The sequence below is a fragment of the Chrysemys picta genome, chromosome 5 (genome assembly GCF_011386835.1).
Source record: "Chrysemys picta bellii isolate R12L10 chromosome 5, ASM1138683v2, whole genome shotgun sequence".
Lineage (NCBI taxonomy): Eukaryota > Metazoa > Chordata > Testudines > Emydidae > Chrysemys > Chrysemys picta.
In genome coordinates this window covers 33,973,740-33,987,437 of record NC_088795.1, presented here as the reverse complement: position 1 = coordinate 33,987,437, position 13,698 = coordinate 33,973,740, and the positions used below count along the sequence as shown (strand labels likewise).

At 39.6% G+C, this 13,698-nt stretch overlaps 1 protein-coding gene across 1 annotated transcript in view; it reads left to right on the top strand.

Annotated features, from left to right (window-relative positions):
- Positions 1-13,698, top strand: part of COL25A1 (collagen type XXV alpha 1 chain) — a 203,092-nt gene that overhangs the window by 35,133 nt on the left and 154,261 nt on the right. Inside the window, exon 3 of the mRNA XM_065596206.1 lies at positions 4,587-4,604. Coding sequence (XP_065452278.1) covers positions 4,587-4,604 — 18 coding nt within the window. The remainder of the gene's footprint in view (positions 1-4,586; positions 4,605-13,698) is intronic.

Sequence of the window (13,698 nt, the reverse complement as noted above, 5' to 3'; positions counted from 1 at the left end):
ATGCTGGATAATTCTGGTATTAAGATTGAGACAGCCAGTATAAATCATCCTTATTAAGGGCGATGTAGCCCTTATGCTCCCAAGGATTTCCACAAAGCACTATGGCCCCAATCCACAAAGATACTTAGGCACCTAAATCCCAGATTTAGGCACCTAAATCCCAGTTTTAGGCTCCACTGCAATCCAGAAAACTTCTGCCAAACCCTGTAGGCACCTGCACTCACTTAGCACTAAAATTTTCAGGGTAAAAGTTCCCTAGGCAACTAAGTTTCTGCCTCTGAGCATATGCACTGCTGCCTCCCTCCTGGTGTCCATACAACTATCTCCCACCTAAGCCTCACAACAATTCACGAACCGGCATAGATAGGTGTTTGCTTGTAGGGCCCGATCGGGTAGGTGTTCTCAGAGGCTGCCTACCAAATTGGGTCCCATTCACAAGCGAGGAGGCGGTGATGGTGTCATCCATCTTGTAACTTTGAGCTCAGTAGTTAGAGCACTCACCTAACATGTGGGAGACCCAGGTTTAATTCCCCCTCTGTTGGAGAGGGAGAAAGGAATTGAAGAGGAGATCCTCATACCACTAAGAAGAGTGCCCCAACTAGTCAGCTATGGAATGTTCTGATAAGGAACTCCCTCAGTCTCTCCTGTTGAAGCTGTGCCACTGTGGATAAATAATTAAAGAGCGATTGAAGCAGGGGAATTTACCCCTGGGTCTACCACCTCTCAGGCGGGTGCCTTATGCACTAAGCTACAGAACCATTCTCTTGCTCTCTTTCTGGCCCAATAGCTATTCCACTGTGAGTAAAGACTTAAATAGTCATTGGACCAGAGAGAGTGAGAGAGAGAATTAGTAGCCTTGAGGTTGGGGCACTCACTGGAGGGTTGGAAGACCCTGGGTCCAGTCCCCCTGCTCCAATCACTCTTTAATGATTTATCCATCGTGCAACAGTTTCAACAGAAGAGATTGATGGAGCCCCACATCAGAATATCCCACGCCCAGTTGCTAGGGCCCTCACTTGAGAGATGAGACCTCTGTACAAATCCCTTTTCCTCCTTTGGCAGAGATGGGAGAATTAAACCTGGGTCTCCTGCATCCCAGGTGAGTGCTCTAACCACTGGGTTAAAAATTATCAAGTGGGCACCCTGACCTGCTGCTGCCATTTTGTGTGGAGCAAGGCACAAATCTAACACATTCCCACAAGAAAGTATTTATTACCTAAGCTGTGTGGTTCCAGGACAGGGGTTCTCTCTCGTGAATCACTAAGCGGAGATAGGCACCTATTCTGAGAGAGGTGCGGAGCTCCCCACCTAGTATGCTGGCTTTTGTGGGTCACATTATGAGGCAGCTATCTTCCCCCATTCATTATGTAGGGAACCTAAGTATCTAACTCAGGTTTTGTGGATCACAGTGTTGTTCCTGTGATTTTTTTTTTTTTTTTAGGTGCCTAAAAGTTAAACACTGCGATGCTGAGCATGGCAACATCTAAGTCCCTTTGTGACGCTGGGCCTGTGCCTCCATGAGGCACAGTTGCACTTGACTCTCTCTGTGGGGTGCAAAAGCAGCCCTGTGCCCCTAGTACATAGCGGAGGCTTAATGCTGCAATGTATACATGATCAAAGAAAAGCAGAGTTAAAGAGAGAAATCCTGGCTCTGTTGACATCACGGGTAGAACTCTTATTGATGTCAGTGGGACCACAATTTCATCACCAGTCTTTAATTCACTCAGCTGTGTGCTACACAACACCCTCCATTCTGCAACACTCTGTAGCATGTAGGCACAAGGTATGGCGATAAGAAAGGAGTCGCAGCTTTCAAATCTATTTTTTGTTTAATCAATTAATTTTTTTAAATCAAAACCGTAGTATTGTTTGAATGTTGGTTTCAATATTTCTGAATTTATGTAAATATCTGTGTATTGCTGATATTTGGGCCAAATTTTCAAGTTAGATGCGCACGTTTGTACTCAACAATGGTATGGACATGTATATGCAAGTGTTAGGTGCATATACACGCGTACAACTGACTTTGAAGCTCTGCCTGGGCGTCCTTTACATTTCAGTTCTTAGGTCAGCGGAAGTCAAAATTTTGAGATTATTTCATAGTCTTTCATAGATATTTCAGAATATATTATGGCTTTCCATGTGTTTGTGAGTCTGTGGTTGTATATGTGTGTTTGCATTGTTCCAAATTTGGTTTATCTTTAGTGGGCCTACTCCTGCAGTCATTACTAGGCCAAATTCTCATTGATTTCAGGATCGGGACCAGCATGTACCTCTAAAGTGTCACTGACTTTAAAATTGTTACAGCCAGGGGGGACAAAGTATAGGCTTTTAGGAAATCCTGTGGGATTTGCATAATTCTTTTCATTGCCTTGGATTAACCTAGTCTGAGGTGTCAGCCCCAGAGCTGAGAAATTTAGAAACTTCCTTTTACATTAGAACCATTTAACAACTTTTAAATATTGTTTTGGCTTAAAAATGAAGCTTTAAAATAAGTGTCTGGTTCTGAGATTCACTCCTCCAAAGGAAGGAATACAAAATGCAACCACATGCTAAGTGGTGAGAGTTTGTAGTTCTCTCTCAGTGCACGTCTGATAGCCACAATTCTGCTACACTAGGACCGTGATAGCTCTGTAATGTTCTAGTACTATTTATTATGTGGTGATCATAGACTTCACATTGCAAAGTGACATATATATAACTCAAAGGGACATTTTCTTCTCTATTTAGTGTAATAAAACCTGATCAACTATAAGCAAAAAGTGACATTGTTAAGAAACTTTTGTTTGTAGGTAATAATCCTTGGGTAGAAAACATCTCGATTATGCTCTTTAAAGTTCTGCGGAAAAAATAGTTAAGAACAGATCGAGATGGTTAGAGCCCATATAAACCTTTTGACCCATTTTAGGAATTACAGTATCCTGAAACTAAAGTGAAGACATCTTTTATTTCTTTTTAAAATGTCTTTAGGCGCAGTTACATTTAACAAAAGGAAAGGTTTTTCTCATTAAACTAAAATATTATTGAGTTACTAGAAAAGCCAAAAATCTTAGCTAGTTCTAAAAGCTCAAACATTTGCCTCCTTGTAAAAGTTCCTCTGTCTTCCAATGTGATTTGATCCTCCGTGAGGTTGTAGTTCACAATCACACTTACTATATTGTACCATAGTACATTTCCTCTTCACATTTACCCATGGAACTTGCTAACTTTTTCCAGAGGAATCCAAGATGCAGGGGCCCCTGTGGTAGAAAGTCCATCCAGAAAGGGATTGCAGCAGCACAAGATTCCTAAAGCTCCTTCGTCTGCCATGGGGCCCTCCGCTGACCAGACCAGTACTGCCCCACAAAAGCCATGAAGGGAGTGAATTGCTTGCCATGGAGGGTGTGAATGGGAGATGCACTGAATCAATGTATCCTCAAGCCACCTCTGCTGGCAGGATTCCTGTGGTACTATAGCCTCAGTTTAAACCTACCCTCCCTATGACAGGGGTGGAAAGACCATGTAACCTCCCTGATAAGTGTGTTCCCTGACATGGCAGCCATCATTAGCACAGTACATAAGAATGGCCCTACTCGGTCAGACCAAAGGTCCCTCTAGCCAGTATCCCGTCTTCTGACAGTGGCCAGTGCCAGGTGCCCCAGAGAGAATGAACAGAACAGGTAATCATCAAGTGATCCATCCCCTGTCACTCATTCCCAGCTTCTGGCAAACAGAGGCTAGGGACTTCATTCCTGCCCATCCTGGCTAATAGCCATTGATGGACCTATCCTCCATGAATTTATCTAGTTCTTTTTTGAACCCTGTTATGGTCTTGGCCTTTACAACATCCTCTGGCAAGGTGTTCCATGGATTGACTGTGCATTGTGTGAATAAATACTTCCTTTTATTGTTTTAAACCTGCTGCCTATTAATTTCATTTGGTGACCCCTACTTCTTGTGTTATGAGAAGTAGTAAACAACACTTCCATGTCTACTTTCTCTATACCAGTTATGATTTTATAGACTTCAATCATATCTTCCCTTAGCTGTCTTTATTCCAAGCTGAAAAGTGTCAGTCTTATTAATCTCTCCTCATACGGAAGCCGTTCCATACCCCTGATCATTTTTGTTGCACTTTTCTGAACCTTTTCCAATTCCAAATAGAGAGTTGTTTACACCTCCCTGCACCAGTGGGGTAAATCAAGCCTGATACTGTAGTTTAACTGCTTAAAATAAATAAATAAAGCCCAGTGTTTTTACCTAAATAGATCCAATATCTTCTCCCTCACTCCTGTATAGTTAATTTAAGTCCTTCCATCATTTCTGAATCACACTAATCTGAGCAGTGGAACTATGAAGTTTCTTAAATGAAGGTGTATTATTGTCATAATTTCCCATGGATCAGTTAATTATGACAAAAAGACACTAATTTTAGTTCTAATTGAACATAATGATGAGACTCCATAATCTAATTTTATCGAGGTTGCTTCTTGCTGGAATGTTCATCACCTCCTTATCAGAAAACTTTGTCAGGTTCTGTTCAGGTTAATGATCTTTTTGTAACTCGCCCTCTCTCCCTCTCTCTCCCTCTCTTTTTTATTTTGCAGGGTCAACCTGGTCCTCAAGTAAGTGTCAACTTGTTCTTTTACACTAGATTATGCCTAACTGAGGAGTCAACAGAACTCTGATTATCTTCAAATTCTTTTTATTTTTTGGGGCTAGCATTTAAAAAAAGCTAGAAGCTGGTAATCATTACACAACACAGTAGACCAAATATTTCCCAAGAGAGAAACATGGGGCCCCCATATGGTTGTTTTAATTCCATCAGCTGTTTGACCAGATGGTGGGCTTAACAATGTATTACCAAATAAAGCAGATCACTTAACTATGGGTTGAAACTTTTCCACATAACTTTAAAGCAAGATGAAATAACTTAGCAAATGTGTAGCAGGAGCTGGTTCACATTAACTGCTTATTAATCACATACTAATAATGCTGTTGTAATCTGGGCAGGCTTCAGTTATTTCAGATATTGCACTACTGGCTACTTTGATTAATTATATACAATCCCTGAATTAGTTCTGCTTTGGTTAAGAATAGCACAACTACATGTCATGTGAGGGTAATTAAAGAAATGGCAATTAAGTGAAAAGGAAATTCATCCTGAGTTTTCAGTCAGTCACAGAAAATAAAAGAGGGGAAGTATTAGATAGAACAGAAATTATATATAATTTACTTGGGTTATATTCAGAAAAATGGAAGAGCAAAAGAGAAGGAGAACTAGGCAAAATTAAACTGGGTTTTAGTTAATATATAACTAAGGTTCTTTCCATTTGCATGGTTGTAATGCATCATGAAATATTTTGATAATTTTTTTTGCCTGAAAACTTTATGGTTTTCTGACATTTAGGTTTTTTTATGAAAAATTAATATTTTTCACAGAAAGTGGACACTTTTAGCAAACCACTCCTCCCCAGTTTTTATTAAACATTTTTGATCAGCATTTGTTACTATGTAATTTTCCCAGTCTTAACTATGCTTATGAGGAATTTGGAGTGCAAAAAGTTAATCGGCTGGGCTAAACTAAATGGCTTACTGGCTCCAAAGAATAAGTTTCCTATGCTATCCTAGAAAGTTTCCTGTGTTATAGGTCTATTTGTTTGCACTAAGAGCAGAGCTAAATTACAGTACTATGTCCTACATTAACAACTATTCTTGGGTCAGCCTTGATATGTATGAAGTATTTACTACATCCATGCAACACATACATAAATACTGCACATAAATAAATCCACAACAACTGGAAAACAGTTGTATTTAAATTTTTATTGATTCAATATCAATGGGATCTTTTTCATAATAATACAATATAAAAGTTCATTTAATTTTATGTTTTTCCTGTTTCAGCTCAGTAAAAATGATTTCTGTCTTACAAACCATGAACATTTTCTATAAAAGCTCCTGTTCCTATTCTACTGCTGACAATATTGAACCCAAAGCAGAACTACATATTTTTTGTCATAGCCTTTAAATAGTACAGCACTTATTTATGGTTACTTTTTTCCTTTAAAAATAAAACAGTTTTGAATACCCTACTGTTAACAAAATTACTCTGAGGAATAGTGGCAATACATGAATCAGTGCTTTGGTTTTTTAAAGTTGAAAGGCTGGTGCTAAAATGATCCCAAAGAGCATCAGATGTGTCTTATTGAGGATATGAAATCCAGTGATTAACACTCACCAAAAGGATTCATTTCCACTTGGAATCCATAAGGCCAAATTCTCCCCTCAGGCATGACCATGCAACTCCTATTGAATACAATGGAAATACATACATTTATCAAAGAATAGAATATTGCCTGTAGGTTATAGTTAAGCCTACGTAGAATATAATACCCTGGCAATGAAAGAAGATGGGTTACATTAATGAGAAAAAGAGTAACTTTTGTTATTTTTTCTAGTAACAGAAGGAACATAAATGTTAGAAAACAATGAACATACTACAATAATCAAAGGAAAGACCAAACTTGCTTAGGAAATCCCACTATGAGCTCTTTTAGTTGAGTATTCATACAGTGCCTGTCACAAAGGAGTCCAGATCCAAGACTGTGGCTCCTGGGTACCACAGTAGTACAAATAATAAATAAAAATAATACCCACCACCAATAAATAAAAATACTGTCAAAGTGCTTAGTTGTGGCTTTGTTACAGTCTATCTCCCAGTTTCACCCAGCATCACGTGGAAGTATCCTGTGCCCGGCCTTTTCCTGGTGCAGTATCCTTCTTCCAGTGTTCCAGCATAACTACTTAAGAGACCAAGCCAAGACACTGACAACTTGCCATCTGCACTTTATATGGGACATCACAGCTTTACAGAGACTGCTCTCCTCTCTTCACTGGCCCTCCAAATCCTTATTAGAACTGGGCAAAATATTAATATGGAATATTTGTTTTAGTCAGATATTGCCTGTTTTCATATTTGTGATATGTCTGTGAAAGAATTTTACATCCATTTGATACTTCCCAATTTAAAGTTATGTACATGTCATAAGAGAACTGCAACACTTTTTGTGACAAATGTTTGCATTTTTTTAACTTCGAGCTTCCTTAACTTCAAGCAACAATACTCAGTTATATTTGGTCCCAAAAGCCCCATAGTATTGGCTTTGATTTCCTGATTGGCTGAAGCTACTCTATGCAGTCAGTGGGTTTGGCGAAAAAACACTTCGATGTGTTTTCTAAGAGCAGTGCCTTCATATTGTACTTTTTTTTTTCCATGAAAGGCAGGGAAAAAAATTGTCAGCAGCACACAGAGAGTAGCTCTGTGATGTCTTGTGCTGCAGTGTATGTGGGAAAGCACTTTATCACCCCTTAGAGAACTTCCAGGATTCTAGGGGAGTACTGGCTCTGACTGGTGGCCCTGCAAGGACGTTGGGAGAGCAGTGCATTCACCAAAGAAACTAGAGGAGGGTAGCAGACAACGGGTCCTTTTGCTTAAGAAGCAATCACTGAGTAGAGTTGGAAGGCAATTGTGTGGGAACAGTGGGCTGCAAGGCCTGCTGAGTTTCTCTATAGGTGCAGGCAGTTTGGATAGCCATCCACCTTCATAAATATATAATTTAGTTTTGGGGAGGCTGGTTTACACCACGTAGGTGGCTATGTTAAAGCTATAGTCATGGTGTGCAGGTCATAAGAATCAATAGTGTTGTGGGTACACTAAAGAGTTGGAAAACAGGCTGCTATGTGCTACAACACCATCACAACAAAGCCTAACAACAATATCCATTATTCCCTCAAAATGACTTCCCTTTCTCCAGCTGCTCCAAATTGAGGTTTAAACTCTTCAACAGTTTCTCCACATGGGTGCTTGAAACATTACCATGGAGTGTAGAGGATGGCGGAGAGGAAAAGACAAGCTCAAAGTGTGCAGGACCAAAACCAGGTCCAGAGAAGGAGTCCATGACTGCTGATGCAAAAGAAGCAATGCTCCATTTACTGCCTCCTTGCCAATGGAGCCAATGCTAGCTGAAGGACACTGTCCATCAGCCAGAAATTCTTGTCAGCTAGCACCCACCCTTGATCATCCAGTGCCTTTTCATAATGAGTGAGAAGCCCCAAACTCACAGGAGATGGCTGTCATCTGGGCCACCACCTGTTCCACTCTGCAGAAAGATCTGGCAGCTGTTTCCCTCTTAGTGGCCACTGATACCTCACTTCATCAAGTGGTCCTTCCCCCTGCTGAACGATAAAATGAGATATGCCCATTTATTATGTGAAAATGCCATTTGTTGGTGCAGATTTGCGTTGTGTGATGCGCAGTGCATGCAGGTCAAACTTAAGCCTCAAACTTTACAAATTTGATCAATGTTACATAAAGTCATGTACAGTCTCATAAATCCTTGATTTCTAGGCACAGTGGATTGAGTTAAGTATGGTGAAATTAGTATAGTTGTGGTCATTAGTTTAAATGATATAATTAGAGCCAACATTTCAATATAGATGTGCTTGAAAGGATTTGATTTTTATCAGCAAATGTCAGGAAATGTCAATTTCACCTTCTACACACAAACCGACTAAAAAATATTTCCATCAATGATAATTTAAATGTACAGTTAGGCAAAGTAAGAAAAATTCTGCCTGAGAACTTACTAGAGTTTGATTTAAGAATATTAGTTGTATATTTTAACATGTGATACTGACAATTTGTGTTTCAATGGCTATCAGACGTTAACGTTTTGAATTTCAGCTTTTCTGTCATTAAATAATTATGTAACCCTCTTCCCCATTGTTTAATTCCCCTGTAATTTCTCACAACTGTGAAAATGTAAATTGATAAAAATAGTTAAAAATAAATATCCACATTATCCATTGAAATTTGATATAAATCTAATTCTTCCAAGCATAAATATGGGCTATGAAACTGCTGCTATAAAGTTTGTATGTTCACTCTTGTCTTTGTGTAAAACTGCATTTTTTATGTAAAAACTGAAGTTTGAATAACAACAAAGTCAGGACTTCAGTATAAGGCCCACTGTACGTCCTCATTACTGTAATCTTTCATTTAAAATTAAGCCAAAAAGCTTTTTATTTGTAAAGACACTGGGTCAGTCTTTTGTTTCTCCTACAGTAGATGACTTCACTGACACATAAACAGTACAGAGAGCTACTGCATATCCCCTGTCCTGTATTAGGTATTAGTGATGCCTACATCCATTGAATGGAAGACATAGAACCCTGAAATCATATCTTGGCAGGTTCTAGAAGTTAAGGGGGAAATTTCTTTACAGTAGTTGCCTAGTAAAAGGCAACAGACCTGATTCTTTCCTGGCTCCAGTGTAACTCTATTGACTTCAGTGGAGTTGCTCCTGATTTTCACCAGAGAGAGCTGGAGAATTGGGCTCAAGACTTTTTGTTGATGGCTGATGTTTCAAAAAATAAACCCCCCTTGTGAACACAGCCACAATAAGGTGTATGAAATCTGCTTTCACAGACGTAATTAACTTAATAATACACTGCTACCTTGATATAACGCGACCCGATATAACATGAATTCGGATATAACGCGGTAAAGCAGGGCTCTGGGGGGATCAAAGCAAGTTCAATATAACGCGGTTTCACCTATAACGCAGTAAGATTTTTTTGGACAGCGTTATATCAAGTTAGAGGTGTGGTTTAGAAAGTGTGCTGATTTTTTTCAGGTATGAATATAATAAAGCAAAGATAAATAGTAAAATAGCTTTTTGATAAAAATATTTGACAGTAAGGGGCACACATTAAACCATGAGTGCTTCAGTTGCACCAGGAAAATATACACATGTGTGCATACAAGTATTTGTGAATGCCTAATATAAACACAAAGGGTGAGCTTCTATGCTAGAAACACAACATGGAACTCACACGGGGAGTGGCTAAAGTGGCTCCTGATCCTTGGCTGCTCAGGTGGCTGGAGAGGTACCTGGTATTTATGGCAGCCTCCCGAGGGCTGCTCTGTGGGTAAAAGCACTGAGCAAACACTCCACAGCACTACATGCTGGGCCTTCACCCACAACATACCCTTCCCAGCCCTACCACAAGTACACCCCCTCCCACTGCCTTTGCCAGGCCTTGTGAGGTGGTCCTTGCAGGGCAACTTTATGGCTGTCTTCTGCAGTACTTGTGCCAGATGAATCCTCCCTGATCAGATCCAGGGATTTTAGAGTCCCTTTACACCATTCTGCCTTTTTGCCAGTGTAAAGGAACTGGAGCGGGGATGAGGCTCTCACACAAAATATATTTTCAATTGCATTTGCCTACTTTGTGCAGAAAATGCATTTTGCTTGTTTAGTTTCCTACTTAGGGTTGCAGTTCGGGTAATCAGCTTTGGAAATCTTGTGCTCAGATAGCAGAATATTTAAGTGCTTGCCAGCAGATCCAGGTACTGATGGTGTACAGATTTATTTTTCTGGTTCAGAAAGATGTCTCATCAAATCTGTTAATCCCAATAATATTTTAAAGCAGCTTTCAGATTTTTTTCCACTCCAAAAATGTATAAGAATATAAACCAATGTAACAATGAAAATGAAAGAAAACCATCAGAGTCAGCATCATTTAGAACCAGGGCTCAGTGCAGGCTAACCTCAGTGCCAAGGGTGCTGATCCACAACTATGGAGCTTTTTCTTCCTCGTCTACTGGTGAAGGACCCTCCCAGCAATAGCTGCATATAGCAGATGAAGACAAATTGGAGGGATAGATTCTCTGAATAGGTGGGGCTCAGTCTTGAAGGGCCCTGAGCACCTTGTGCAGCATGCTAAGTACCCCCATCTCCCAATTAAATTCATGGGAATTGAGGGCACTCGGCACCTTGTAGGCATTGCTCAGCAGTTGCAGAATTAGGTCTTGGAAGACCTAGGTACAATTTAAGCAAATAATTCCTAACGGGGGCATGAGGGAGAGGCTGCAGGGAGAACAAATTAACCATCTACTTCCATTTGAAGGGTGTTATCTCTAGTTTTTTTTTTTGACAGGCACATAGTTTCTGAAACCCACCAATACCTCTTTTAAGACAAAACCAGGATGGATCTGTTTCCCTCATCTCACACACTTAACGTTAGTGTTAAGTGGAAACATACCATGCACATTCTATCTTTTTAACTGGGAATTGATTTCACACTCATCACCACGGTATTTTTAGGGCTTAGATCTTCTCACGGCAAGAAGAGCAAAAATGACTTGCATTCCTTAATTCTGTGTAGTATTACTCAACAAAGAACACATGAGCACAACAGGCCAATCGCAAGCATAATACTGAAGTTCCCGTTTGAGGTCTACAAATAGCTTGTCAAAAAACAATTAACAAACTATGAAACAGCTCTTGTATTCCCATAGCATTCCCTAGTTTTTAGTAAGATTAAAGTTACATTTTACTGGTATAGTTCTAAAAGCTGTGAAAATGTAGTAGCATCCTCTGTGTTTTATTAGGAATTATGTGAGAGCAAAATACTGTACCATATTCAAGTATATAACATGGTATTTTACTATCTTACTTCATATGTTTTGTATTCCATATTAAATGCCTACTACACTAGCATTTTTAATGATCCCCATGCTCTCTTTCAGTTCTAAATTCCAGCTCGATCTGTTGCAGATTCCTATAGTTTCACTGAAGCTAAACAAAACAAAATAAAAATCAAGAAATTTGAGAAACGTTGTTCTTTATCAAGCTGTTGGGCAGCTTTAAAATATCTGAACTGACCTCTACTATCTAGGGCAGGGGTTGGCAACCTTTCAGAAGTGGTGTGCCGAGTCTTCATTTATTCACTGTAATTTAAGGTTTCGCGTGCCAGTAATACATTTTAACATTTTTAGAAGGTCTCTTTTTATAAGTCTATAACTAAACTATTGTTGTATGTAAAGTAAATAAGGTTTTTAAAATGTTTAAGAAGCTTCATTTAAAATTAAATTAAAATCCAGATCAGTGGCCAGGACCCGGGCAGTGTGAGTGCCACTGAAAAGCAGCTCGCGTACTGCCTTCGGCACGCGTGCCATAGGTTGTCTACCCCTGATCTAGGGCCTGATCTTGTATCTTTTGTGAGAATAAAGTAGTCCTTATTCGTGTGAGGTGATAATGTTGTGCAAATGTTAATAGGGCAGATGGGTGGACCAGGTAACTATATGCTGGTTAGCCTGACATTAATCCCTGGCAAAATAATAGAAAAGCTGATATGGGATTCAATTAGACTCATAGACTTTAAGGTCAGAAGGGACCATCGTAATCATCTAGGCTGACCTCCTGCATATTTCAGGCCACAGAACCTCATCCACCCAACCTGGTAACAGGCCCATAATCTCTGGCTGAGTTACAGAAGTCCTCAAATCATGGTTTAAAGACTTCTAGTTACAGAGAATTCACCATTTACCAATTAATAAAGAATTAAAGAATAGGAATATAATTAATGCTAGTCCACGTGTTTTTGTGAAAAATAGGTCTTGTAAAACAAACCTTAATTTAATTCTTTGATGGAGATTACACATTTGGTTGATAAAGGTAAATGCGTCAACATAATCTACTTAGGAGCGGGGCCAGGGCTGCAGCTGAGGACTTGGGCTGGCAGCAGGGCCAGAGTGGAGCTGGGGACAGAGCTGGGCTGGGTGGCACTCCTTCCCCAACCCCCATGGGGGCTGGCCTGGGCTCCACCGCGCCCCCCAGACGTTCCTCCACGCCCCACAGTTTGGGGACCATTGAAGTAAAAGCAGTTTAATGCTGTGGTTTATTTCATGAACTGTACATTAAGAGTACGTACATAAATATGTATGTGTGTGCATGTATGTATCTTCCACACATTTCCTTACTTGGACAGCCTGGCATTTACACTTAGTCTAGTTTATTATTAACATAAATACATCTACCTAATGTAATCTATTGAATTTTTTTAACATACTGGTATTTTCATGTACTTGGGTGGTCCAAAATTCGGGCAAAAATCAGTAAAAAATTTATAGTTTTTGTAAAACCTGGGAAATTTTCAGTAAAAATCAGTAAAAACTGAAAATGAAGGACCTTACCAATGGGGAATCAACATCAAATGGTGTGTTTCTACTAGGGTAGTAGGTCTAACATTATTCAGCATTTTCATGAGTGAGCTGAAAATAAATTTAAAATTACTGCTGATAAAATTTGCATATGAGACAGATTGGCAAAATGATAAACAGCATGAGGACAGGACAGTCATAAGATGGATCTAGTCAAACAAAACGTGTTTTAATATAGCCAAATGCAAAGTTATACATCTAGGAACAAGGAATGCTGGCCAGACTCACAGAATAGGGGACTGTATTGGAGAGCAGGACTCTGAAAAGGATTTAGGTATCATCATGGAAGAGCAACTGAACATGAGCTGTCAGTGCGATGCTGTGGCAGAAAGGGCTGATGCAATCCTTGGACGTATAAACAGGGGAGTAGTGAGTAGCAGTAGGAAGGTCATTTTACCTCTGTGTAATTGGTGAGACTGATATTGGAATACTGGATACAGTTCTGGTGTAAGAAAGAGCCACAAAAATGATTAGAGGGGTGGAGAAAATGCCTGACAGTGAGAGATTTAAGAGCGCAATCTGTTTAGTTTATCAAAAAGAGGATTGAAAGATGACTTGATTACAGTGTATAAGTAACTTAATGGAGGGCAAATACAAGATACTATAGGCTTCTTTAATCTAACAGAGAAGGGCTTAACAAGAATCAATGG